This window comes from Osmia lignaria, chromosome 11 (assembly GCF_051020975.1).
Source record: "Osmia lignaria lignaria isolate PbOS001 chromosome 11, iyOsmLign1, whole genome shotgun sequence".
NCBI lineage: Eukaryota > Metazoa > Arthropoda > Insecta > Hymenoptera > Megachilidae > Osmia > Osmia lignaria.
Window position 1 is genome coordinate 9,219,105 of NC_135042.1, and position 27,801 is coordinate 9,246,905.

At 37.2% G+C, this 27,801-nt stretch overlaps 1 protein-coding gene across 2 annotated transcripts; it reads right to left on the minus strand.

Annotated features, from left to right (window-relative positions):
• Window positions 1–1,566: 1,566 nt before the first annotated feature.
• On the minus strand, window positions 1,567–27,657 carry LOC117603786 (sodium- and chloride-dependent glycine transporter 1). 2 transcript variants are annotated; one of them, XM_034323264.2, is made up of 10 exons: window positions 27,589–27,657; window positions 26,077–26,559; window positions 16,450–16,728; window positions 14,978–15,182; window positions 14,350–14,543; window positions 13,948–14,128; window positions 11,894–12,131; window positions 10,668–11,006; window positions 5,293–5,445; window positions 1,567–1,842 (listed from the first exon to the last, which is right to left on the minus strand). In XM_034323264.2, exons 2-10 carry the CDS (start codon window positions 26,132–26,134, stop codon window positions 1,705–1,707), a joined length of 1,785 nt encoding a protein of 594 aa, XP_034179155.2. In that variant the 5' UTR covers window positions 26,135–26,559; window positions 27,589–27,657; the 3' UTR covers window positions 1,567–1,704. The 2 variants fall into 2 exon arrangements, with proteins under 2 accessions (XP_034179155.2, XP_034179154.2); XM_034323263.2 differs by lacking the exons at window positions 26,077–26,559; window positions 27,589–27,657 and adding exons at window positions 18,205–18,373; window positions 20,542–20,837 and having other exon boundaries at window positions 1,571–1,842.
• Between the last annotated feature and the right edge of the window lie 144 nt (window positions 27,658–27,801).

A 27,801-nucleotide genomic window follows, 5' to 3' on the forward strand; every position in this document is an offset into this window, starting at 1 on the left:
AAGGGGTAAAAAACGTTCGGCGTTCATCGATCGACGCGCACACGCGTACTTCCGGTGAATTGCTGGCAGACCAGGGGGACCGAGTGAAATTCTCATTAGCGTGGAGCGCAAGCCGCACTCTCGTCGCCTCTACATTCCCCATAAGACGGAGTACAAGCGGCTGAGACGGCCGCACGATATTGCTACGGCTACGGGGACACGGAATTCCTCGTACCGGAGATGTTCCATCGCATTAATTAGAAGGAAACACGGGAGTTGTACCGCGCGACATTCACCACTTTTCCATGGCAACCGCGTGTAACCCGATAATCATAACGCCACCGAATGCCATGTCCACATCACATTGCAGGATGCGTTTTATTACGCGCTCGCTGAGATTCGTCCGGCCAATTGAACGAGATATTAACCCCCGCATATGCAGAAAACTGATCGATATTTCACTCCCACCATTCTTTTGTTTATTTTATAGCCATAACAAAAGAAATGTACCTCGAAAAATGCATGTTTTCAGATAATATTTGCCTCGAAAATATTTCTACTCTATGTTTTCACTTATTGTTTTTTAATTTAAATTATGTTATTTTTCCTGGCAACGTTTCAGGAAGAAGAACAAATTTTAAATGCAGAAGGTAAAAGATACGAGAGTATAATGTTAGCACTGCGAGGGTTAACAAAGTAATGGTTATGGATCACGGAGATGATACTACACATCATATACATTGGACATTTGCAAGGAAATTCAGACGCAAATTTAATTAACAACCCCTGAAATTGAAGGTCAACTCTGGGTGTTTCAGCAGAGTTTTGAGGCTTTCGGGTTAATACAGCTAACCCTTTACTCACCAAAATGGAACGGTCGATGATCTTTATCAAGAGTGGTTCCTAAGAAACCTCATATCATTTTTGTTCTAACTAATTTTAAGATACTGGTTACCAGCAGTCTTGATTAATCTAAATCGCAATAAATCCCAATTAATAATTCATTATCATAAATGTATGTACCTATACATTGCTCCCATCTTAAACTCTTTAAATTAAAACAATTGCACCGTTAAATTCAAATAAAAAAAAAGGCAAGCAATGAATCAGAATTCCGTTAAAAATTTCCAAATTAATTGCAACCCTTCGTACACATTACCGCGTTTATCCACGATCGGAACTTAAAGCATTACTTCGAACCGTTGTTCGCGTGGTATTATTTTAAAAAGTTGGTCCGAAAGGTACGTGGGTAGTTCGCAGTTTTCACAAGGTGTATTGGAAAATATGAAATCGTAGCTCTTCGTTTCTACTTACTCACAGAACCGGCTTCCCTCGAAACTTCCAGCCTGAAACTCTTAATTGTTACGCGAGTTAGTTCGAACCGAGTGAATAGAAAATGTGTTCATAAAGCTTGTGTAAGGGAGGAAAATCAGGATTCACTGTTTACGAGGGGGAGAAAACACTTAAACTTTTGATACTGAAGAATTAACACGTTCGCTAGTGGAATGAAGAATCAATTACACTGATATATAAAATAAAATAACTCGAACTATATATTATTTAAAGTTATCTTGCTTCCGAAAGTATCGTTTATTTTTATTTCTATTTTTATTATTAAATAAAACATTACCCAATTTCACTTGGACAGCGAACGTGTTAATTTCTAAGTTAAAATTCTATGGAACCAAATAAATAAAAAAAAAAGAAATAATTTTATTTAATATACTAAACGCAATCCTCTTGCCTTTTTTCACCAGATGATTGCTCGTTTTTGACAGATAATCTAAGTGAAGTCTCGTTGTCCGCATTTTTCCCTACGGTCGGTCCCCACGTCTTCGCGGGTCGAAACAAACTCCAGTCCCTCTGCGGACAATTAAACCGAAAGTCAGATTCTTTGAACAATCACCGTGCCGGGTTTATGCAAACAGCTAAAGTAAACGTTTCAACGTTTTATTTGAACTGGCGCTGCAAGAACCGTAAACTCGATGAAAGATTCCACGAAGAATGGCAAATTGTTCGCGAATCTCGTGATCGATAGAAATGCTTTTGGAACGAAATCTATTCGGGAAATTATTCGAGAAATACGTGGCTTAACTTATAAATGTCTTAAACTATTAATAAATAATTTATATGGAAGAGGGAAAGTCTAAGAACCACATATAAAATCAATATCACGATACCTTTTAACTAATGATATATAAATTATCAAATTTCGTAATTACTATCATTTTTACAATTAAAAAAAAAAAAATATCACACCTTAATATTTGACCTCGTTAAATATTTACCTTGGACTGCACGCTATGTTTATAATAATCTATTAAAAAATTAGGAACAATAAAGTGAAATTTAAAAAAAAAGGGAATAACGTTAATTATCAAGAGTAGCAAAGTTTCTGTAAATTTAACGGTGGAAGAAGGACGATTAAGATTCGAAATAAAAGGAGCAGGATAACGTTAACCGTTTATCCGCGTAGATCGGTGTATCGAGGAATGGGAAGTTTCTTCGGCATTGCTATCCTCACAGGTGATTCTCTTTTCTTTTCGTTTGCCTGGGTCATATCTCCGCGAACCGCACAACTAGTTTCGAACTGTGCGGGCAGTCGAAAACAGGAGGGAAGGAGATAAGAGTAATAGTAAATTTATCGGCTAACACAAAGCGGAAACGGTCAAGAGAGGGCAGAAGTACGGTAGAAATAGTAGGTTCGATCCGAACGATGGAGCGTGAACGAAACTTTTCGTTTCAAAGTACGATTACCTACGTACCGTGGAAAAACTTGTATTAAGACGTTGAAAGTTCGCGAGATTTTTACGGTTGAAGGAGGCAACTTTTAAAACGGTGCACGACTCCCGGGGCTACCCGCGACCCGACGACCCTATGCAACTCCTTACGAAATTCGCAATTCGTCGACAGCTGGAATTATTATCAAGATATCGTGAAATGCTCTGCAATTTTCCTCGCGACGAACATTTTTAACGATGAACAACAAATTCTCGTATAAAATTGAATCTTCGACAATTACGTGACATAAAAGTTTCATAAAGTAACATTTATAGTACGTCAATTTAAAGTTTAAAGACTGACGAAAATTGCGATATAAACATTTCATCGATATTCTTAGTACAGAAAGATTGCTTCCCATTTGAAACCAACAATAGAATTCTAGAACAATAGAATGGCTAATTTCGAAAGATAAAAGTGTAGCACAAATTCATGACATAAAAGTTTCACAAAATAGCACACATAATGTATCAATTTAAAGCTTAAAGCTTAGTGAAAATAACCGCATAAACGTTTTATCGATATTTATTTCCCATTTACTTCAATTTCAAACCAGCCATGATAATCGAAAGAATATAGATTTCAACGAATGATAGAATGTAAAGAAAAAAATTAAAAATATGTTTGCTCAAATTATTATTGGCTTTATTCAATAGAAATATTCGAAATGCAGAAGATGTGATTGATTTATTTTTACGAAGACAATCAAAATGAAGATGTGCATCAGGACTTGGAGCTATCTATTAAATTCCACGGCAGAACTTCGTGATAGGAATCTTACCATGGGGAACCGTTGAGTTAGGATCCCCACGTGTGTAATTCGCGGAAAGGGTTCTCCTAATAATATAATTCAACACATGTGCACAGTCTGGGAAAAAGAACGAAATAGTAGAGTCTTGAATTGTAAGCAAACATTTACCTTTGCAATTCTTCTCGTATTGCTCGTACAAGATTCAGAAAGGAAATATTGAAAGCATTCTGTACATTTATCAATTCTAAACGAAGCAAACAGTACAGCGAAAGGTAAAATTAACCCCCCTACAAATTATTGAAACCACAACCCTTAAAAATATTATATTAAGCATGTCGAAAATTTATAAATTTGTATATATTGCGAAATAAAGTAATTTGCAATTTGACAGAAAGGTGCTTAAATTAAATTAATGACCTTAAGAAATTAATTATAGAATTTTTGAAAATCATAATTGGTATTATTCTAATTACTATTGATTGCGAGAAAAATCTTCGTTTCATAATGCTGATCATATAATTGTAATTGAAATTGTAGCAGAGACTTCGCGCAGCTTTGTAAACAGTTAAGATTGAATGAACTCGTGAAATTAGACTGCTGACTTAAACGACAGCTACTACTTTAATGAAGATTGTTCTTCGTTCCATAATTGAAGCGCTAGGTATGGAAATAAGTTGAAGGAAGTCAAACTTCAATTTCCAAATGCAGCGAAACAAATATAAAGAAAATAATTAACACTGCAATGTAATTGAATATTTAACGCAGTGTGAAAATCAATATGGTATGCCTTTGTTGAATTCAACAAATCGACTAAGCGAATTACTATTAATCAACATCAAACGTTTAATAATAGCAGCATGAAAATGCAGGTGTAACATTTGCAAAATGCAAAAATAAAACAAATACAAAAAGAAATATTAAAATACCATTTTCAATGAATTGAAATCATCAAAGATACTTCCATCCAAAAGCAAATATAAATATTTGTAAAGAAAAACAAAAAGAAAAGTCCAAACATAAACGAACGATAAAAATACATATAACAACGTTCCCTTTAAAACAAACCGACGGTAAAAACTTGAAACGTTCCCGTTACTCTGCGCGAACGAAATGTTTCCAGAAAAGAAGGGAAAAAAAAGGAAAAATACCTGAGTAGCACTGGTGGAGAACAGTCTTAAAATAGGTTATTACAGTCAGAATCGTCGTAAACTCTAAACACTACAAACGGCGCTTTAAGCAGCGAGCGTATCGTAAAAACTGGCAGCAGTTTGCATAATAATTGCCAGTTTGTCGAGCATTATTCCGGCTGATATCTCGATTCGGCTTGTAACCGTTCGTTTCCGCCGTAAACTATGCGATTTGATATCGTGCAATTGCCGGTAATCGGTCGACGAATTAATGCGCTTACACTATCATTCCAACGACAGAAATTGGCAAAGAGTGATTTAACTAATAAGCTTTTCCACTCACTCATTATCCAATCATTCGAACGCGCGGGTAATTAAAGCTGGAATTAGGAAAGCTAGTGCATTCTAGGGTTTGTTACTTCCACATTTACTTAATAGCAGTGGCAAAATTAAGATTTAATTTTAGACCTTTCCATCCCTAAATCAGTCTTAATATTAAACTCGTAAAAATGAAATTATAATGCCTGAAGTCTCCTCCTATTACATTACCATTTTCCTTGGGAAATTTCAAAGCTTATTAATTTAAAGAAAGCAATCATCAAATTACCAAAATTATTAGTGATTCAATTAAATGATGACTTATAGCATACTTACCGGACCCTTCCAGACTCGATGGATGAAAAAGAACAGCATCGGTGCCAGGGTAGACAAACCGATCAGTATTCCAATAGCATTCGCCCAACCAGGGAATGTGTACTCTCCGTAGTGAGGCAACTCGTACGTATAAATTTGATACACGAACACCGCCTGATGAAAAAAAGAAAAAAAATGAATTGAATTGTTATTTCTTGCATAAACTCCTCCGGGGTGCAGTGAACTCGTGGTACAACGACCAATTAAGAATTTGATATTTTTAAACGGGAGAAAGTTCGACGTTTTCTCCCTGGAGTGTTCTTATAACTCAGCACCCTCGAGCTTCAAGGTAAATGAAAATTGACCCCGTTTCCATCGAAATCCACTTTATGATAGACGATAGCGCGGAATCGATTGAAATGTCCCTGAAGTATTCAAGTACTCGTGAGTAATTTCATTAAGACACTAACTTGGTTTATTTTTATTAAAAACGTGATATTCAGGAGTATAACACACAGTTCTGAAAATTTAATGCTGAAAATTGCTTTAATATTAACAGTCATAGAAATCTCCAATAAACGAAGCCATAAAAATTCAATTTAATCAAATACTGCAATTAATATCGCGCTTAAAAAATTAGATATATTATATTCTGAATATCACGAATAATTTCATTAGAAACGAAGTGTATCAATCGAATTGATTATATTAAAATAATGATGGTTAAGTGAAGAATGCCAAAGTGTTCATCAACATTCACTAACCATAGAACACTTAAAGCTAATACCGTCAAATTGACGACGTGTATGATTCAAGACGTTGAACCAGATAGCAAGCAACCCTCATCCAAAGTTCGTAATGGGTGTTAAAACGTTCCCCTCGAGAACTTGGTACCCTTCAAGTGGCCTGTTATAGGTTCACCTACATAGCAAGTTCCGTTTTCGTGGAACGATTGTTCATGAAAATCAAGTGATCGAGAAAATCAAGAATAAAGGATAATAAATCAACGGATAAATCGTTGGACGATTGACCGCGAAACAAAGCTCGAACCATCTGGTTTCTACTCCTGTTTTTTTTTCTGACGAAAAAGGAGAACGAAACCGGCATCGTTCTTTTCACGAGGATCGATTGGATTCGTGTGTGGGACACAGGTTATCGATTCGATCTGTTGTTTTAAATCAACCCCGCAAGAGAAGACCGATAATCGACTGGGGAAGGAAAACCCGGCCGATTGAGTGGCGCGATCATTTATTTCGCCACGATTGGCGATCGCTAAAATGGAACGTGACAGGAGTTTGAGCAACCACTCCTCCCCAGAGGGGAACAAAAAGCGGGGGATGGAAACAAGCTGCCCGCCTATTTTCGCGAACGTATATAATAACTGTACAGGGTATGCAGCTTAAAATGTTTCGCCTGTATTCCGGGAAAAAAATTCTCTTTGTGTGCTGTGGTTTGCATGGATTTATGGAGGAAATGACACGGGGGGTCTGGCAACCGCGAAAACGATTTTTCTACGCGCAAGACTAAGTCGTAGAATGAAAGGATGAAAGGTGACTTCTACTTATATTTAGTAGAAAATAGTACCTTCGAAATAATAGATCTCCAACTTTTGAGAATTGATTAATTTAGAAGAAAAATGTAAATTTTAACTGCCACAGTAGAAATATCAATATATAGTCAGACATAACGTATTCATAGAAGTAAACGGAGTGCAGCCATTTTGTATGAAGAATATTGATGAAGCATTTACATAATTATTTTCCTTAGACTTTGTGCTTCAAATTGATGTAGGATAAGTGCTATTTAACGACACTTTTATGTCATCAAATCGTGTCAGACTATAGATGTTTCAAAAGTGCTCGCTTGGTATGGAACAACCTAATACGGCTAATGAAATTTCATACCACTTGACAGTTTGACGTTTATGAAAAACACTTTTTAAAGTTCTGAAAGTAGAGTATTCGCGGATAATGAAGTTAGACGTGACACCATGTATAAAAGCATAGAAAAGAAAGGAACGAATGGTCGTACCTCCTCGTTAAAGCGATCATCCCCTCGAGCTAGTATCATTCCGTGTGCGCACATTCGCGAAAGCTTGCGCACTGTAATTTTACATTTACAGCGACGATGGAATAAAGAAAAAAATAAAATACCTTTCACGTGGAAATTACTGCTTTGTACCTATAGACGATCTATAATCACGTTTCTCTTCTAACTGACGTTAGAATTACTAGTTGTATTTCGCGTTAAACTTGCGCTTTGAGGGAAAAAACTACAATTTTGCGCGCGATCCTTTTTTTTCCCTTGTTTGGAAGCAAGTATCGCGGATAAAAAGGAATTTAACGCGAAAAGGAAGAAAATGAACGCTCGTTGTCCCTTGCACGGTTTTGCTGGTTGAATGTAACCAAGTTATGTTGCCAAGATGTGAAAAAAAGAATGCTGTGCATACTTTATGCAGCAGAACCAAGGCAAACACGGCTCTGCTGTTTACAGTAAACCTTGACGGTAAATATTTTGTCATATGTTTATTATAGAGATAATTAAACGCGCGTTATTTTTAATTCGGATTTAAAAGGATCAGAGCGATAGCAGAGAAAATATTGTTATAATATTTGAGTAATATTCTGCTACGCGTAAAGTATTTTCATTTTGCAAAAGTTAACAGATATATTTTAATATTAATCCTGTATTTATATTTATTACACGGTTAGTAAAAGCTAATAGTTTATAAAAAAAAGAATTTCCAAAACTGAATATTATTGAATTTGTTAATACATATTGAGATAAATGATTAAAAATCATTCACAAAAATGGAACTGAAGCTGACGTTATTATAAAATAATATCTATAAATACAATTGTAATTACTGGTTCATTTTATTTATAAATATTCCATCATACCGCCGGGTGTTATCTTCTCTACTACTACGAACAGTTAAACAATAAATATTTCAAAATGATCCCCGTCGTTTCTTTTATCGTTCGGAATGTTGTACCATGAATTTTTAACACCGTAAATAATCTACAACCGAATAAAATTTCACGATGTCTCCGATAAATCGTAATTCATAATTAGAGGTAGCAAAAAAAAATTTATATTTAACTTTTATCTTATCAAGCGAAGTAAAAGTATTTTATTGACAATTCAACCCCCTTTCTATAACTCCTTCTCAATTTTATTAATTTTTTCAAAAACTAAATTAATTTTATAAGGCACCAAGTGGGAAATTTCAATTGAGAATAAAAAATTATTGCAATTATAAGGTGTCGTACTATACATTGCCATTTTCAATGTGGCGATTCACCATAGAAATAAATTTAATATCTTTTCCAATAATCATTAAGAAATAGAAGTTGCTAATTTCATACTAAATCAAAATTAATAATGTATATTTATCTATTCTAAATAGAACAAGAGTTATATCAAGAAAAGAAAAGACCAAAAATGTCAGTATTTAAATATTAATTGATCGATCAGCTGGGTGATATAGGTCTGATTTGTCGAGACTCTCGAGTGAAGGACAGAAATCGAGCACGATATACATCGTTGTTAAGTGTATTACGATAGAACAGGGTAAGAAATCTTAATGATGAAAATCAGAATGGTAGCTCGAGAGAATAATGATCATTACTCGGTTCTTCATCGTGCTCTTTCCGTATATTCGTTTGCCTCGTATCAGTGATTCGAATTCCAGCGGATTCGCAGATTTGTTGAGGGAGAAGTGGCCGCAATGGAACATAATTATTTGGCCTGTGATTTTTTCAACCACCCTCACCAACGATAAGGACAGGCTACGAGGTCATTTACTGAACGAGAGGACAAAAAAAAAACTCGCGGGAGATGAGCCTAAAACAAACGGGAAATCAATAACGTCGTGCAAAATACTCGTAGACCGAGAAACAAAACCGCGGTAAGTACCGTCAGCAAAACACTACGGAAATAGAAAGGATTAACGTCTTAGCTATAAGCTGCACGAGCGGAAAAAAGAAGGTGGAGTAAGAACGTTTATGTTCGGGGCACGGATTTGTTTAACCCTTCCGTGGACATCCGGAAACTCAGAAGCGTATCTGCAATTGGTCGTTACGACTTTTGGGTTTTCATCGTATTAGATATTTAATTATTCAATTAAATATCTTTTATTATATAAAATAAAAAACAAATTTGCTTTAAAATATTATTAATGTATATTTAATCCCTCGGTTCAATATGGCTACTAATTAAATTCGCGACATCTCCAAGTTATTAACAATTATTTTAGAATATTCTATGTATTTCGTTGAACGAGATCGTTATTTTTTGTTTAGGTAAATCAAGCTGCCTTGATTCGTTCTCTAGAGAGGCATTGAATGTACTTCGTTATTTACAGAAGTATTAATTTAATATCAAAAACACTAAAAGTAAGAGTCCTCGACTGACAGAATAAAGTGCTCGTTACATAACTAATGAAGAAGGAATAACTTGACCCGAATAAAAGAAAAAAAAATGAAAGATGAAAGAGATAAAATGTGCACTTCGTCTATCTAACATTTACAAGCTGTACGGTAAGTCTGATCAAAAGAATTAATATTTTTCTATTTTATTCAAATAACGTTATTAAATTTTTCAAGCTTTGACAATTGTTGTTCTCAAAGTTTCAGGAAATTTGGAGATATAATTCATGTCTATTAGGAAATTTACTTCAAGACTGCAATATTAGTAAGCTCTCGAACCCCCTGTTGAAGTTAGTTGCAATGTTTGCAGAACGTTAGAATAAATTTCCTCCTAGATACGGCTTGCATGCGAAACTTTCAACCAACAATATCCGTAACATATAAACTGTAATAACAGAACGCACGATTCGATGTTTTTGCTTATCTTCGGATAACGAAGCTAAAATACTCCAAATTCCAGGGATAATTGAATTAAAGTCCTCGAAAATTTCTATCGTTTTACCAACAATACAAAACTCAAACACTTGGAATACCTGTTCGAATTATCCAAATTATTCGCATAAATAAAAATCCAAATTTTCCTAACAACCCTAATTTAAACGTTCTGTCAACTTGCAACGATAAGAAAAAAATAAATGACACCTTCAGATAAGTCCTGCTGATAACGAAAGGGGTTAACACCTCCTTACCCTTAAACACATAAAGCAAAGCTATGTAACAAGCCGTCTGACACATCCTGCAGGATATTCCCAACATTTCACGCCATCGCTTTCCGCTCAGGAGGCGCAAAATGCCTTTCCATCGTTATCCGGCATTCGTAAAACAAACTGTACATCAGGATGGTTAATTATCAGCGAAATAACTGCCGCATAGTTTCTTGCTCGTATCCCGAAGATCCGGAACACGGAAACACGGTAACGCGTCAAGACAGGGGGGGGGGCACGAGTAGTATTGGGATGCACTTACCAGACAGGTGATAGGCGCAAGGACGACCCAACTGAGCCACCAATATCCACGTAGCAAAAGGCCGAATTGCATTTGCATCTCGGCAATGTTACGCAGGAATTTGTTGCAGCCGTAACACCAGGATACCACGCCAACTTCCCCGATGCCGATCAATAGTATGGCCCAAGAAGCGGTGTTCCAGTCCATCAGGGTGAACAGGTAAATACCACCGTCGAAAACCATCGGTATAGCGAGTAGCCAACAAGTGACGCATATGCCAAGTACCACGTAGCTCTCGTGTTTTCGTAAATCTGGTCGTAGGTCCAATATGGCGGTGTTTATCGCTTGCACGCCTGCGAACTGTACGTATCGTAAAAAGCAACGACCGACTATGTTGCAAGGTAGATTCGATGCTCGCCCGCCGGGGATTCTCGTTACCCTTTCGTTCTCTCTCTCTCTCTCTCTTTTTCTTTTTTACTACAATTTTTTCTGTTTGCTTTTCTCTCTTTTTTTTTTGACGCGGTCCGTCTTAATTACCCTTCAACGCACTAGCTGCGCAGAGAGAACAGAGAAAGCATACAGAAAACAAAGGCTCTTTCGTTCCGTACCCCCCGGTAGGTATATCTGTCCCTGTTCTCCGCTTTCGTTTCCAGTCTTGTTCGTTTACCTTTCCAGGGCTCTCTCATTCGAAGGAAAAAGGGAGGAAGAAAGGTGTGGATTTCAGTGGGACGGCAAACCATAACTCTTTCCATGATATACGAGCCCCGAGGCGGACAGAGGGCCAGGCGATGCAAAAGTAACACGGCCACGATCGTCTGGCTACTCGCAAGCACATTTTCGCCCGCAGCTCTTTTGACGAACACAGCAAAACGTGCCGTTCCGGTTCTCGAGGCTCACTTGAATAGCGCCTTCTTATAGACGGCCCGTAGTAAGGACGAAAAATATTTTGCATTCTCTTCTGACCGACCCGAGTCCGACACCGTGCAAGCAACGAGACTGTACTTGAAACTTTAAACAACATCGAAATACCATGCCTTTCATTTTCAAAAGTCTCCACACTTCTGTCGGTTTTCCGTCTTCTCTTTTTTCCCCCCTTCCCAACCTCATTCTCTTCTTTATTTCGTCGAATACCTCGAAACCAACTCCTTGCACGGTGTTCTCTTCAAAGTGGGCACTTGATTTTTTTTAACGAGCCTTTAAGAAACGTCTCGGTTGAATTCTCTCGTCGCGTCGTTTAATGTACTTACTTGGCTACCGATACCGAGAATGAACAGCATCGTGAAGAATAGAACGGCCCAGACGTTGGGCCAAGGCATCCGTACCACAGCTTCCGGGTACGCGATAAAAGCCAGCCCCGTGCCGCTTTTGATTACTTGGCTTATTGGTAAGCCCATTTGCTTCGAGAGGAATCCCATGATGGAGAATATCACGAAACCGGCGAATATAGAGGTGAGCAGGTTCGTAATGGTCACGAAAATTGCATCTCTGAAGACAGAAATGGACAAATGGTCCATTGATCAATGGTTTACCGATTAAGTGCTTTTCTTTGTTTGTTAGATATACATATTGGTATAATGCAATAATTTTTCAACCTCAAAGCTTTGATTTGGTATTTGAAAATCAAAGACTCGTGGTCCTTTGTTAACCCTCGGACGACGGACCACGAAGAGAGCCCCAATTTTAATTTAATTTTGTATTTTCTAAATTTTACACTGCTCAATATATGAAACTCTTTTGATTAAAAATTACACAATTAACTTTAGATTAATATCCTTGTACATGTTTTGTAAGTTTGGCTCTCGACTGACCCAGGCTCCGTTACTCAAGAGTTAACGATCACCGTTCTGAATTCAAGAACAAGATAAATTTCAAAGAAATAGAAAAGGTGTCGCGTGATAACGAATGGATGTCGAGTAGGGTAGTTAGGTGACGAGGAAGAACAATTAATAGCCAGGGGTAAAACTTAGCCAGCCGGCGCGGCAAGTTATGCTTCCTGCTGGCGTTTGCTCATTCGACTTGCGCCGTACTGATATAATTTATACGCGATGCAACGTGCAACGAATTGTAGTCGGCCGCGAGGGGAAGTTCAGCGTTGGATAATCATGCTAATTACGACTTCGAGCAATATTTCGAGAACGTGAACCGTTCTGTCCTGGCGAGTATCGTTTTACTTCCAGAGGCCTGGACGGGCTCGCCTCACGAACGGCATCGTACAAAATGAAATAGCTGACAGACGCTTTGAGCGTGTGCACAACGCTTAGATTCCCTCGTCGAAAATACCTGACCAAGCCCGGAAGCTGTAGCTTAAGCATTATGCGAGAGAATTACATTATTACAAACTCGACGATGTTTGTTCGGTGCGCGGAATTCCGTTCCTTGGATACGTTATCAGTCGAAACGACCACTACGGAATATTAATAGGCTTTGAATCAAAGGTATTACTACTGCTGGATATTTTTCTTTTTTTATTACTGAATTTCATTTGATCGATTGAAATATAATGGTATCTTTTTGTTCCTTCTTTAAGCGTGACGAGATTAATATCTGGTTTTGTGGGCTATTCGGTTTTGAAAATATACGTTTGGTATATAATTCTTTCAGTGGTCAAATACTTCAGTTTTGATACTGGTTTATGAAGCTTCGATGGGACAGTTTTGACTATACGCACAAATCTCCGTTTCGATGGACGAGTGTCGATCGAGAATGATATCCTAAAAAAATATTGGCTGAAAATCCACGATAAAGAAAGCCGATAGCTGGATGGAATACTTGACATCGTTCGACGTCATGATTCTTTTGAAGAAACTCGAAATAGCAAAAAATTTAAATACTTTTTGATGAAACGGTGAAAAGATTTTTAATTTACATTTTCTGCCAAATATGGAAGTGGTAAGAATTGTTATAGAGAAATTATTAAAATGATAATTGATATTTTGAGTGATTAAAAAAATTAAATAAAGAGGGTGAACATAAAGGGTCCCGTACAAAAACAAAAGGCGTAATCTTCCCTCGAGATAAGGTACACCTCGTGACTTTATGATTACTCAGAAAACAGAAAAGTTCAACCAGAAAATTTTTCCACATTTTTTCTTAATATATTCCAAACACGCTGCTGTTTAAGCGTTTGTATTTGCGATATCTACACAAACTAAAGTCAGAAAATTCGCCACAGTATTCTCTTAAGGATTTAATTAATTAAAAAGATTTCAAAAGAATAGTGTAAAATTTATAAAATGAAAATTAAATTGCCAGTAAATATTGAAATTAATCAACAAAAATTAATGAAATTTGTTGCACTCACCTGTGACAATTATTTTTAAAATTACTGTAACTGGACAGGGTGATCAATGACCCGCAACCAATTCCAAGTGAATAGAAAACTTGAGAAGCAGCTTGACCCCAGATATTAGTGGACCCTAGTCTGGACCAGTTGAACGTGATGAACCAAATTACACCATCCCCAGCGCCATCCAGCGTGGCACCTGCAACGATGCTCAAAATTTAATCAATTAATAGTTTAATTTGTGGTAATTTAACAATTCGTCCTTCTCGATACGTGAGAACCTTAACAATCACTTTAGGAATGGCAAGGGTTACCTAAATCCGGTATACCAGCAAGAGGAAGAAGTACATATACGCTTAATCGTATCGATCGCGAATTTTCCATTACACGAAAAGCGTTTCTGCCCCCCCCCCCTCTTACCTCGTATCAGTAGTGCCGTGAGCATGACGTAAGGGAAAAGGGCGGTGAAGTAGACGACTTTGCCGATGGACTGGACACCACGCATCAGGCAGAGGAAGCAGATTATCCAGGCGAGGGTGAGACATCCCAACAATTCCCATCTTATGCCTCCGAAATGGTCCCACGTGGCTCCCCGTAGACCCAGCACATAGTCGCTGGATTCGATCAACGATAATATCCGATCACGATTACATGTTTTACCTTTCTTCGCGATTTTCTTGTTTATCGTCGTCCAACGCTTAGACGACCAACAGACGATGGATCTCGTCATCCGATTACAGACCGTCGTACCGTAAAACGAATCAATTCGAGTAAACATGGGTAAATTTACGACGATGTGGCTCGTTGTTCGGGATCTTCGATGTTTACATTAAGATATTTGATATTCCATTAACACGTTGAATGACTGATACTGGTATCGGAAATTGGGTACAGAAATCAAATATTAAATCAGTTGAGAAATGCAAACGCTGGGATAGTTAATAATAATTTTCCAATTCTAAAATGACTTTCAACGTGTTAATGGGAAGTAGCAAAGTTTGAAATTCGAAAATTCCAAAAAGTTTCAACATTCGATTGTTCAACATACTTGTAATATTCCTCTGAAGACAAGACACGTTTGTACAGTTGTCGAAGAGGTTCCACCCTGTCACCGTCAGTACAGAATGTGCTATTACCCCCTTGAAAACCGTAAATCTGACAGACTTCCTTCGCAAGTGCGCAACCTTTATTGTAAAATACCATTTCTGGGTTTCCTTGTTGACACTCGAGCTCTTGCAGACCACTATAACAATCTGTAAGATTCAATATTATAGTTTTATATCGGACATCCAATATCGTTAGACACTGTAACGTGATAATTATGGGACGACGATAAAAAGCTATTGCCGATTGAAAGAAAATAGCTGTCCTTTACAGATTACGACGCGTTATAGAACTGACATTGTATGGGTTGATATTAAAACCTATAACTGTGTGAATACAGGCTGTTGAAAAAAGTTGTGTCAAAGTTTAGGATTTGAAATTGGTTGAAAATTTTGATTTGAAATGGAAAAATTTTATTGCATATTGGTAAAATTATCATAAATGTACTGTAGTAATTATAATTTGGAAGTTGGTAATTTTACAATAAATTACAGAATTGTTATTAATAGAATTATTCTATTAATATTTTATTGAGAATAATGGAATAGTAGAATAGCAGAATATAGAATACCTAGTAATAATAGAATAATAAAATATTCATAGAGGGGGATATTAATAGATATCCTTCGAGATATTAAAAGAAATATAAAACATATTTTTTATTCATTATGTCAAAAACTGTATCCCAGCAGTTTGACAGCAACTTTTTGAACCACCTGTACACATTCACGAGAATACTTTGTTACGATCGTCAGGAGACCAGGACTAATTATACTAGCGCTTTGTTGCCCTCCATCGTTTATTTTAGAGCTACCTCGTTCTACAAGGGATTTCCGGTTTCAAGAGCTCCCTTATGCGTTCGCACGTGCTCACGTTTTAATGATAATGTCATTAAACGCGGCAATAAGCTGCTGAAAATGTTTCTTTGTTAGTTAACCTAAGAAAAATTGAAAGAGCATCCCTGAATATTATTACAACAATAATACACCAGAGAAACATCGAACATTTTTATCAAATTTTGCCAGTTGCTTTCCTGGGTTTATTTTCTCATGGCAATGGAATTTGGATTTTCAATTTCATAATTAATCATTTCGGAAATTAATGATGGGAAATAACAAAATGCCAAGAAAACAACATTATTTGATATTAACAAATGGTAAAATAATAAAAAAATTTTTTAATTCAGTATAAAATGTTCAATAAGCTCGAAAATGTATTAATTATTATAAACCAGAAATCGAAAATATCGTGCTGTAAATTTAAAATTATGAACTAAATAATATCATCAAAATAATCGCGAGAATCTCAAATTTGAAGGCGCAACAAATTCACAAATACTATGTCAAACAACAGATCGCAACAGTAATTGGGTTGACCAATTTGATTTCTAAAGGACTCATTACATTCGACGCTTACCATTCGTATTGAAATCGTTGTCACAATAGGCCCATTTCAGCTTTGGCATGAACGAGACGAAAGTGTAGAAAAGAGTCCAGGCTACGATCACCATGTAGTAGACCATTACCAGCAAAATGACGACGAGGGTACAATAGCCGACACCCTGAAAAGCTGGTGCGATCCTGGTGAACGCTTCGTTAGGGCCAAGACCCGAATACTGTCCGATTGCGAGTTCCAGAAAAAATATTGGTAATCCCATGGTTATCAACATTAAGATGAATGGTATTAAAAAAATGCCTGTAAATACATACGAAAACCACGTGTGTCGACAGTAGAAAAGTAGGTCATAGGAACAATTACAAAAATATTTTAACGTCAATTAAAAAAAATAAAAATAATAAATGTAATAATACATTTAAAAAAATAAAAATAATAAATATGATAATATATTTAAAAATAATTAAAAATATCAGAGCGTGCGTGCTCAGCTGCGACAGCGACGGCTACGAGAAACGCACTCATCCGTGGTCGGGAACAAACTATTCGGCTCGTCGCGTCGGTTCGTAGCCGACACTCCTACAGCCGAGCATGCGCACTGTGCGCGCTCTAATTACTCGGTGTTTTTCATTAATAATTCAAAAATTAAGCATTATCGAGTATTTTAGTAAAGGAAAAAATTGTTCAGAATCACCCTAGCTACCACCCCCTCAAAGGATACCACCCCTAACTAAACACCCTGTATTTAAACTTGAAAAATGTCGAACTGAAATTACTCGATCAAAAATTATGACCAAACTTCTCAAAATTATGACCCATGTTCATTGATTTTCAAAGAATCGACGAAATCGTTCGTGTAGCACCAATGGATATTAATGAAAATTGATCAAACGCCTGTTTAACGCGTCGAAATACGTTACAATAGAAAGGTTAAAACGGCTTGGCTCTGCTTGTGTTCTCTTTACCCCATCTTTTATTAGAGCCTGCCGGGGAAACAATGAAGAGCGGGTCTGCGTAAACAGAAAAGAACAAAACGTTCGGAGTGGAAGTAAAATAGAATAATTAAAAGCCAAGTGTTCTCTGGGATGCGGGTTCGTCTCTCTTTTTCATCGTTTAACAAATAAACCGTAGGAACGTCGGAGGACGTTCGTATCAACTGGCATAACCGCGGACGCAATCAGGAAAGATTTATTAAATTTCCCCGAACGCTCTGGTCACAAGCTGCCAAACTACGCTTAATTATTCGAATTAGCCGCTTCGTCACGTCGACCACGCGGCTCCGCGGATCTCCGTCTCCCTTGTTCGCTTTCCTTTTGTTCTTTTTCACAAGAAACGAACCACACGCGGAAATAAATCATTCCGCATAATCCACTGGTTGGTTCGTTTGGGTACTCTGTGACTGTCTGTTTATCTAGCTCGACTAGACGTGTTCCTTGTCGAGGGGACGAGCGTCGCCATACGCTTATGCGCGTTTCTTGCAATCCGTTGAACAACACGTATGTAAATACCGAGTGTGTCACAATATGTGGATAATATGAATTCAACGGCGAATGACGCGACAGCGTTATCTAAAAGGTGAAAAATCACCTCAATCATCTAGCAAACGTTGAATCAAACCTATTTGAACTAATAATTAAAACAATTAAATTCGCGATCAACAGTATGAGCCTTTCCTATTATTTATGTATACCTAGTAAATCCACACGTGTACCGAAATTATGTCCACGTACTATGATACAGCCAGTATATATGTACTGAACACGTGTATATACGTACCGCCGTCATTAAGATATACAAGGTAAGGGAAACGCCAAACATTGCCAATGCCAACGGCATACCCGATGCAGGATAAAACAAACTCAATGGGGTTGGCCCAGCTACCCCGTTCAGGATCCTGTGCCAGCTCCACCAAGGCACCACCGACCCCGAGAGAAATCCTCTTTACCTGCCAATAACACAGGGCTACGTCATATTTGCCTCATAGAAATTATCACGGCGGTTTACAAAGGGAAGAAGCGTCTAAATCGAGGCGTCGCAAGAGGGAGAGACAAGAGCCTCGAAGCGAAGCAGACAAGATCGGGGTAGGAGGAAGGTGGTTGGAGAATATGCGAGACAATATACGGATGGAACGTAGGTAATGCGGAAAGTGGGAAAGCGAAAGCGCTTCCGGAGGACCGCTCAAGGTATTTACGTAACGAGATTAGAGAAACGCTCGAATCGAGTGAATTTATCTCGAAAGTCTAACCGGTACGAACATTGGTAGTTTAATCTGTTCGTAGCTGTACGCTGCGAACAGAGATAAGAAGCGTTGTTCTTTTCCGTCGATCGCGTCGAAACCAACCTACAAACTCTAGTATTTTGCTTCCAGCTAGAGACCGCGGCGACGCGGTCTCGCTTTTACCCGCTTGTAAATCCTCTCTTCCAGGCGACACGCTCGCGATCCTTTCGACAGGCGTACGATCCTCGCGCGTTCAACGAAGCGTCTGTGTACTCGACGAAATCACTGGTAAACCGAAATTTCCGTCGAAGCTTCGTTTGTACGGTTGATTGGAAACTCTGTTCCTTCCGAGGACTTCCGTTCAAGTGCATCTGTGATAGAACGATGTTGTTCTTACGAGAAGCTTTATAACAATACCTTTCCAAACAAACTCAAACCAAACAAGTGACTTTAGTAGATACTTGGAAATTTTCTTCTGATGTTCTTTTTTTTTTTTTACATTGCAAAGGAACTCTTTTGAAAATAAATTGCATAGATCAAGAAAAGGTACTTTCATTTTTCATTTGTTGCAACGAAATTTCGTGAATGAAAATTAAGAATTTAATGAATGCAAGGGTAGAATATGAAGTTCATTAATGAAGAAATATTTTCCTACCCTGACTGCTCTGCTTGTTTTAGTTACTACACTAGTGGAATTAATTCTGGACACTTTGAATAAAAATATTCCTTATTTCATATTTGTGCAGATAATGTATATTCTGCTATGCTAAATTGATATCGTAATATTTTTATTGTAATCTATAATGTTTATACTTAATATTTTCACATGATTTGATTTGTAAATGTTTTAAAATTTTAATTAAAAAAAATCTAAACTGTGTTGTTATTTTTGTTTTTGCATGACATGAAATAGCCAATCACAGTATGAAAAGATATCCAACGAAATATTAATCTTTTCTACCTTTTCCATCTGTGTATTAAAAGTATGGCTGTAAATGGTCTTTTTACTGATTTTTTTATATAAGAAACAATGATTAGAATATAAAATATAAATGATTATATATTAAATAATTTGAATAAATGCGAAATTTAAGTAAAAATTTAAAAGTGTCCAGAATTAATTCCACTAGTGTATATACAGGTTTCTGAAGAATCTTTCTGAACATGAGGAAGCTCATTAAAATCTGAGTAGAAAGCTTTCGTTGTCAATTATTATCTGATATGTATTTTAACATGAAAACGTCTGGAAGAAAGCCGACGTGCATTGATAACAATGCTTCAAAATACAAAACAGCATAACGAACGTCAATTAAGGAGGTACACTTGCTCGTAAGAATAAAAAGAACACGTATCTTTAGAAATTAATAAGAAAATACTTATGACTTTCTTGATAAAGATCTTTTATATAACACTCCTCCTTTTCTCTTTCCAACAAATTTCACGGTGCTACATAGTGTTAGCACAGCTTAGAAAGTAGCACAACGTTGCACATGCATCGACACTGAAAGCAGCACGTGTGTCAATATAATATACCATGACAGTGGATACGCGAAGAATTAAACATAAGAGCAAATAAATAAATGTCGTTCTCAATCGTCAATGGCAGTCGAATGACGTTCGTAGGAACGTCTGTAAAGCTTCTCACTGAAAGGGTTGACGAGCTGCCATCACGAGGATACACGGGTACAATGTTGGTTCGCGAGAGGACACAGGATTTTAACGAACAGGATTTTAGCACGATACGTATGTATCACTCGTATCGAACGTCCCAACGGAGGGCCGTCCATACGTGTGACACCTGACAGTCCATTGTCCAACGACGAATTTCCACGTTGTTACCGTAGTTTGTTGCTCCCCGATCACAAACACTCCCGACAAACGCAATTCGAGCTTACCTTTGGTACGTCCTCCTTGACACTCGTCATGACAACCGACAATAATAATAAAAAAAAAGCAAAAAAAAAAATGGGGAAAAAATAAAAATGAAACTCTCCCAGTCGAGACGAGATATGACGGGTTACGACGCGGCTATCTGTACCTCGCCGTCTTCGACAACGCGATCGCGATCGTCTGAACAATCTCGCGTCTCTTAGACAACTATATAACTCGTCAGATAATCGAGATATGTAATCGTCAGGGGCCATTATCGAGTGCTGGATTCCGGATCCGAATAAAAGCGTCGTCGTAAAATATCGACGAACGGGACGCGGAAATGTTTGTCCGTAGGTTCGATTTCAATTCGTTCCTGATGATACGATATTAAAAGCGTAGCCGAGCATCGGGATCGATCGGGTATCGTTTCGCGACGCGACAGGTGTTCGGCAGCGTTTTACATGGACGCCCTCGTTTTCGCGGATTTTGTTTGATTATCGGCGTTGCTCGAGAGCCGTTGAACCGTATAACGTAGGAACAATAATCGACGCGTCGTACGATAAAACTATGACGAGAATGTTTGAACAGTTTCGTTACCGGTGATAATAATCTGTCCGATCCTGATAAGACGACCAGATACGAGATGCGTGTAAATTCGATCGTAGATTTTCTTGTCTAACACGGTTTAAATAGGCCGTTTATTAACTCGAGTTATGTTAATAGATTTCAACGAATCGATCGGATTTCGAACATTTGAAATGTTTGATTTCATTCACGCGAGAGATTAATGATGAATCATGGAATTATTCTGCGCGATTTCCGGGAATTCGAGGGAAACCACCGTAGATAAGGTGATATGAATGAATTGCGTTTTATTATGATTGCATTTTGAAATAACTATAAGATATTGTGTGCAATTGGGCATGCAATATGATGGCAGGGTATTGATATCTTACTAATAACATAAACTGATGTTCTAAATAATTAAACTAAAAATCATTATTCCTCTGATGCGTTAATTGTCAAAGTAAAGTTGACTTATTTTTGCTAAATTTCATAAATGTTTCTCCTGTTTAAACACATTTTTGTATATTAATTTATCTCCAATTAATGCACAAATTTCAAAAAACCATTATATAATTACGAACAAGTACTTGAAATCGAAGCAGTTGATAATGATTGATATTAGCACAATCACAATCTAAAATTTAGCATGGTAATCAATTGGGAAAAGATTAATTCATATGAATGTATTGCGACAATAAATTACGATCTTTTGTTGCAATTTTTGCAATCATTTATCAATTGTAAAAATGTAAATTATACAAAAGATAAATTGAAAAAATACGTCGCAACACAATCGTCACAAGAAAGCACTTAATGTTTTCACACGTCATGGTCCTCTGGTTAATCGTGATAAAAAAATGAAAATTATTCATCAACGGATAGCAAATAAAATAATACCGAATTAAATAATGCTTGCAAATGATAGGGACTTCCGCTGTTTTGACAAAATAATCAGTTTATCAAATATTGATTCTGAAAAGAAAAAAAACAGTCATTTCGTCAAAGTTCTGTTAAAATGAAAGTTTGCGAAAATCTCACGTTATCGACGAATCGGTTGCTTAAATGCCTGAATTCATAATATCAAAGGATATGATATATAAATTCCTGAAAATGTTTCGTAGCACTCTGAGAAATGTATTTCAATATTTCAACAACGTTTAACGTAGCGCGACACTGCTCGGCTTCCATTTACGTCAAACTATCGAGATCTTTTAATATTCATGCATAATATTTAAAAACTCCCTCTGGTTAAAGCTCAGTCGTTGGAAATTCATTCGCAGCCATTTTCATCGTCAAATGAAAGAATAATATCGAAAAAATTCTGGTTCGTTTGAATCGAATTGGGATTCATTTGAATTCCATTTATTTCTATCAACAAATGTATTGTCATCGGATAGAACATTTATAATAATTATAATAAACATTAAAATATACACCCGTTCGATCAAATAAATCAATATCGAAGTAAATTGCTTCGACATTCGAACAAAAAATTTCAAAACTAATATTTGTTAATGATAAACGCGTTTTGCAACGAAATATCAAAGTTAAATGAACTTGACAATTTCAGAACACGAACTAAACGCTATTGACACAAAACTCCGTGCGACTCGAAATGCAATTTTTGAAAGTACACAATGTAAACACGTGTAGTGAATATTTTCGAGGTATGTTTGTTATTTCTGAAACCATACAAATGATTAATATTAAAATATTGGAACAACGTGGACCGCGTGTACTGATAAAGAACGTTGTCACAAAATATAAGTGAGACAGATAAATAAACGCGCTGGTAAAACATGTATTTTAAAACCTTTCAATTTTATCTGGTGACATATTTTAGTACCGTCAATATTTTTGGAGATATTCAATCGTTACACTCTGTTTGTCCCCGTACGATAAAATATGTATCTGGTAAATTAAAAACTATTTTAATTATCATTCGTTAAACGAACGAGTTAAATTGTACGAATATAAACTTTGAAAATTAAAAATTAATAATTAAATATAAGATAATACTTACTGGAGGAAACAAATAATTTTTTATCAAAATCAATAATTACATATGATTGAGAATTCACGAATAACATTAATTAAGAAGTTTTTGTACATTTTACCCTAGTGTATTTACCCTGTACATCCTCCACGATTTTTCTTTTCTTTTTTTAACAAACTGTGTGCTTTCCTGCGGACTATTCACCGCGAACGAGAAAACCGTTGATTAGGTGGGATAAAGGTAGCGATCCCGCGTCGCATACAATAATCTCGGATGATTTCCCAGACGATTTACGGGCCGGAGGCTGTTTGAAATTCCGAAAGTTGAATTCCGAGACGAAAGAACGTCGAAAGGAAAAACGGTGTGCTATTTTATCGCGGGTACGCTCGTCGCAAAGAAAAAAAAAAAAGGAAAGAAAGGTTTTATATCCGACCGAACAAGCAAAGGATGATCACGCTATCTCCCGATCATGTATGCAGGAACGTCGCTAGTAGAGGGGAACGCTTTTGAATTGGGAAAGCGAACAAATCTGCTCTACGAGTTCCGGATAAAAGGGACGATTTGCAAACTTGTTTCCCTCCGCGCGTATGAAGCCGTGGCTTATACTTCCCAAAGATCCGACCAATAATTCAAAAATTTCGTAAATTACCCACCGTATACGTACAATGCACATAGGGTCAGGTATTTCTGAGGATTTTTGGTAAAAAGAATAATGATAGTATCGAGACCATTGATGCTTTGATTTTGTTTAAATCAGGGTGAGTCTAACCCTCCCAAAATGTGAACTGACTCTTGATAAAAAGATTATTGTAATAAGTAAAAATTAATTGTTATTTTAGTCAAGCTAAGGAACGTGGTCCATCCCCTTGATAAATTCTTAAATAGCCCCTCAAGTTCCCTTCTGATAATGTACAAAAGCTTGGAAAATGGCGCAGAAAGCAGCCAATTTCGAATATTAAGGTTAGCAAGGAAGGATCTGTCGACGTGCCGAATAACTCAATCGGCAGAGAAGTCGTCCGACAAACAGAAGAAGGATCCGGGTTCGAATCACAGCCGTGGTAATCCGATCAATCGATTCTTCTCTTCCCTACGGCCGCCCCACCGGTATCCGACGAAAAGAATACCAGGGACAGTATTCAGCCGACGAAAATTCTTTCACGATCCGAGCTGACGTTTCGGTTTTGCATGGCAATCGGTTAATTTCAAAAGGGCCAATCGACCACAGGGGAAAAAAACCGCTAAGCAAACAAGCAAACAAACAAACAAACAAACAAACAAAACAAACGAGGAAACGAACAAAAATCGTAGCCACCGGCTCGTTATTGCGACACGGAACGATGTAATACTCTAAGGGCAAAAAACGATACCCGTTGCTCTTTCTGCCGATAGGCTGTTGTTAGTTTATCGTGGCAAGCTTTATTGCGAACGATCGTGTATTCGGTATCGTAACACCATGATTCTGAACGGATCAGACCGATGGTAAATCCGACTACAACGTGAATAATTACGACAGAGAGTACACTGTATCTCAAATTAATGAGCTACCGTTGTTTTACTGCCACGCTTAGCGCATTCGAGTATAGAGACACAATGCTAAATTCTCCCAAAATTGTGGACAAGAATTTTATGAAAAGAAAAAGGATTTAAGGATTGAGAGTTTCTGATTACCAGTAAATCATTTTGAAAATATTAACCCTTTACAGACGCAAATGTATGTTCAAACATCATTCTCATAGTAATTTATAATTCTGTACTCATTGCGTTATATTCTTAGTATAAAACACAGCTGTAAGTGTAGAGAGCAAAGATTTATAATATATGCTTTGAAGGATGGAATTATTACTTCTTCTACCTTGAATTAATAATACCCTGTTCAACCTTAGAAATGCTCTGTCTTCAAAGGGTTAATTTTACCTGCGATTTTGGGAAAATCCACTACTACGAGGTATGGCATATTCAGAATGCAAGTCTGAGTGACATAGAAATGATGATGATAATGACGGTAGTAATAGTAATATTCCTGGTAATAATGGTGTTAATGGTGATAATATGAATAATGATAGTCTGCACTTGAGACACTACTACATATTGCAGAAATTTTGAAAGAAATATCCATTCTCCTGGTAACGCATTTTTCCCCGAGCCAAACAGAGTCGTTTCCACGGTAAACAGAATGAATGTTATCGATAAATTAGCCGTTAAATCGGCAGAAGCTAGCAGGTTCGAGCGAAGTCGTAGCGAGGTAACCCTGCGAATGAAATTAACAGAAGCGACCACTGCGGAAGGGATGCTATTGGCGAACTTGGTAAGCTTGCGTCAGGGTCAATATAGTACCGCTGCTAGGACCATGGCTATCTACAGGGTCTGTATATATGTGTACCGTTTTAAGCTTACCGTTTCAAACATTTGGCCAACGGCTGATTGTATTACAGCGTAATAATTACACGAAGGTACAACCGTGTACGCGAAACACACGATTCAGTCGAATCAGTCGACTACGACGCGTTGTTTGATTTACGGCCTAGGTCATTGTTATCGAATCATTCTGGATTGTGACGATGCGATTGCGTTCTACCGATATTTTTCGATACGCCCCCCTTTGATACTACATATTCTGCAGTGCAATAGCATAGTGATGGAATTCGAGTATTTATATTGTAAATATAAATTCGATTAGATAATGAGTAGAGTCGACCGGGGGCGATAATAACACGTTGAATATCTCAAAACATTGAATAGATGTTAACATAAATTTTGGATATAAAATGAAAAATGATATTTGGAATATATGTATCAGTGTCCTAACAGAATAAATTTTTTATACCCTAAAGTAACTGATTTTCACTGATTTATAATTGTAATATTAATATTCCCTTTGTAATTATGTGCTTGTTCTTTTTCTTAATTTTTAATTTGATCTTTTTTTGAAGTAATGATTACCGTCCCCGATCTACCCTTTAAAAAAAAAATCAAATGAAATGAAATTTTTTCTTACTTGTACTATGTGCTCTGTCACAGCCTGTGGATCTTTCGATTCCTTTGACAAAATTCATCTGACTCCAATTCCAGGAATACGTCCGATGATGGTATCTTTAATTTCCATCTAACGTGGGGGGTAGGCATTGCGCCGAGTGTATATCATCCATAATTTGCTATCGTCCCTCGACGCCTCCGTCGTTTCAATTTATTCTCCGCTTTACTTTCCTACATTCCCGTTTGCGCCGTATTTATTTGCATAGCGTCGTTCGCGTAGGTATTATACGGCTCCACGGCAAAGCTTCTCCTGGGCTTGGTCGGCTTTAGCTTCCCCTCGGCTCTACTTAAACGGTGAAAATCCAAATGGTACGCCCGACGTTGGGAGAGCCGATCGAAAAGCGACGTTTTATACGCTGAGCTCCACATTCGTCCACAACGATATAGTCGCGCCTTCACCCTCGTAGGGGGACCCTCAGGGTCATTTTTGACCAACGCCTGAAAGCTGCAACACACATACAAAAGTATTAGATACAGGAGAAATCACAACTTCAAATTGTCTATTTCAATGTAATTTTTGTAAAATGTAGTGGGCTTCTTCTTTCCTACAATAATAAAAAAAAAAAAATACATTTTCCAATTTGTACTTTCATTAATAATTTCTCTTGAATACTTTCAAAAAAGCAATAGCGCTTAAGGTTTTGTATGAACTCGTTTCAGTCGAAAACCATTGTTAATCTATTAAAATTCATGACAGTATCGAAGTATATGTACTCGAAACGATTATCGTTTCCGAGCTCGGTACACGAGCACGTTTTATATTGCGCAATAGGATCGCGTGATAATATGGAACTCTATTTCTCCAACGAAACCGTCGGTATGATCAATAATTAAAGGGAAAGAGCTTCTGGGCTAACACCACCAACACATTACCTACCTCGTCTACGCTAACTCTACTGTTTCTACTTTTCCACCGTAGTTGTTACCGATGTTTACTACTGCCATTCCGATGAATTCGATCGGATACGACCCGAGAATGGTAGACTGGCAAATGGTATTCTTGCCAATAGAGTTTGGCAGAAAACGTATATCGATCCTAATGGCACAAACGAAGTACAGTGTTCACGCAATATAATTTTGTATTGCTGTGTTAAGAGAACCAACGTTTTGAGAATCGTAACTTTTTCTTTTAAGAACTTGAGATAAGTAGGTTAACGTCAGATGAAAGATTATTTCGTCTTCTATTTTGAGAAAGTCATGAAACCGATGTTAGAGATGAACCAAAGTGTTACGCGACATGTTCTCTGAAACTTTATCATTCGTTCCTTTTAATTACCAATCAGTATGATCTATTGATCGTTTAACCTAATGTAGTTCCTAAATTCACCGTTCTAAATCGCAACAAAACAGTTGATAAAAATGAAGTTTTCGGTAACGACGGTATTTCAGATCATGAGATACGAAACCCCATAAGGTAATTGGTCTCTTCCGTATCTTATGTGTGGAAATTACCATTAACAGGTCTAAACATTACCTATCGTTCCAGCAGCGCTACTGTCGTATTCCATTCTGAACCGACGTCATGGCGGCATGACGGTCCTGAGGAAAATGGCGCTGTAGAGGTGGAGGCGCTGTATATATAGGTCAATGGCTCTCCCCCACCACTTCCATGTAAACGTTAGCGCGGGAAAAATCAAATTGATATTTATGCTATTATTGATATTTCTCAATTATATACTAAATTTTA

Excerpts from the sequence above, each read along its gene's own strand:
- LOC117603786 (XM_034323263.2), bottom strand. The coding sequence starts at position 20,790 with ATGGCCCCTGACGATTACATATCTCGATTATCTGACGAGTTATATAGT. Across the intron at positions 16,729-18,204 it reads TGTATATCTTAATGACGGCG|GCATTTTTTTAATACCATTC; the intron begins GTACGTATATAC and ends ATGTATTTACAG. Across the intron at positions 11,007-11,893 it reads TTCTCGGTATCGGTAGCCAA|TTCGCAGGCGTGCAAGCGAT; the intron begins GTAAGTACATTA and ends CGATACGTACAG.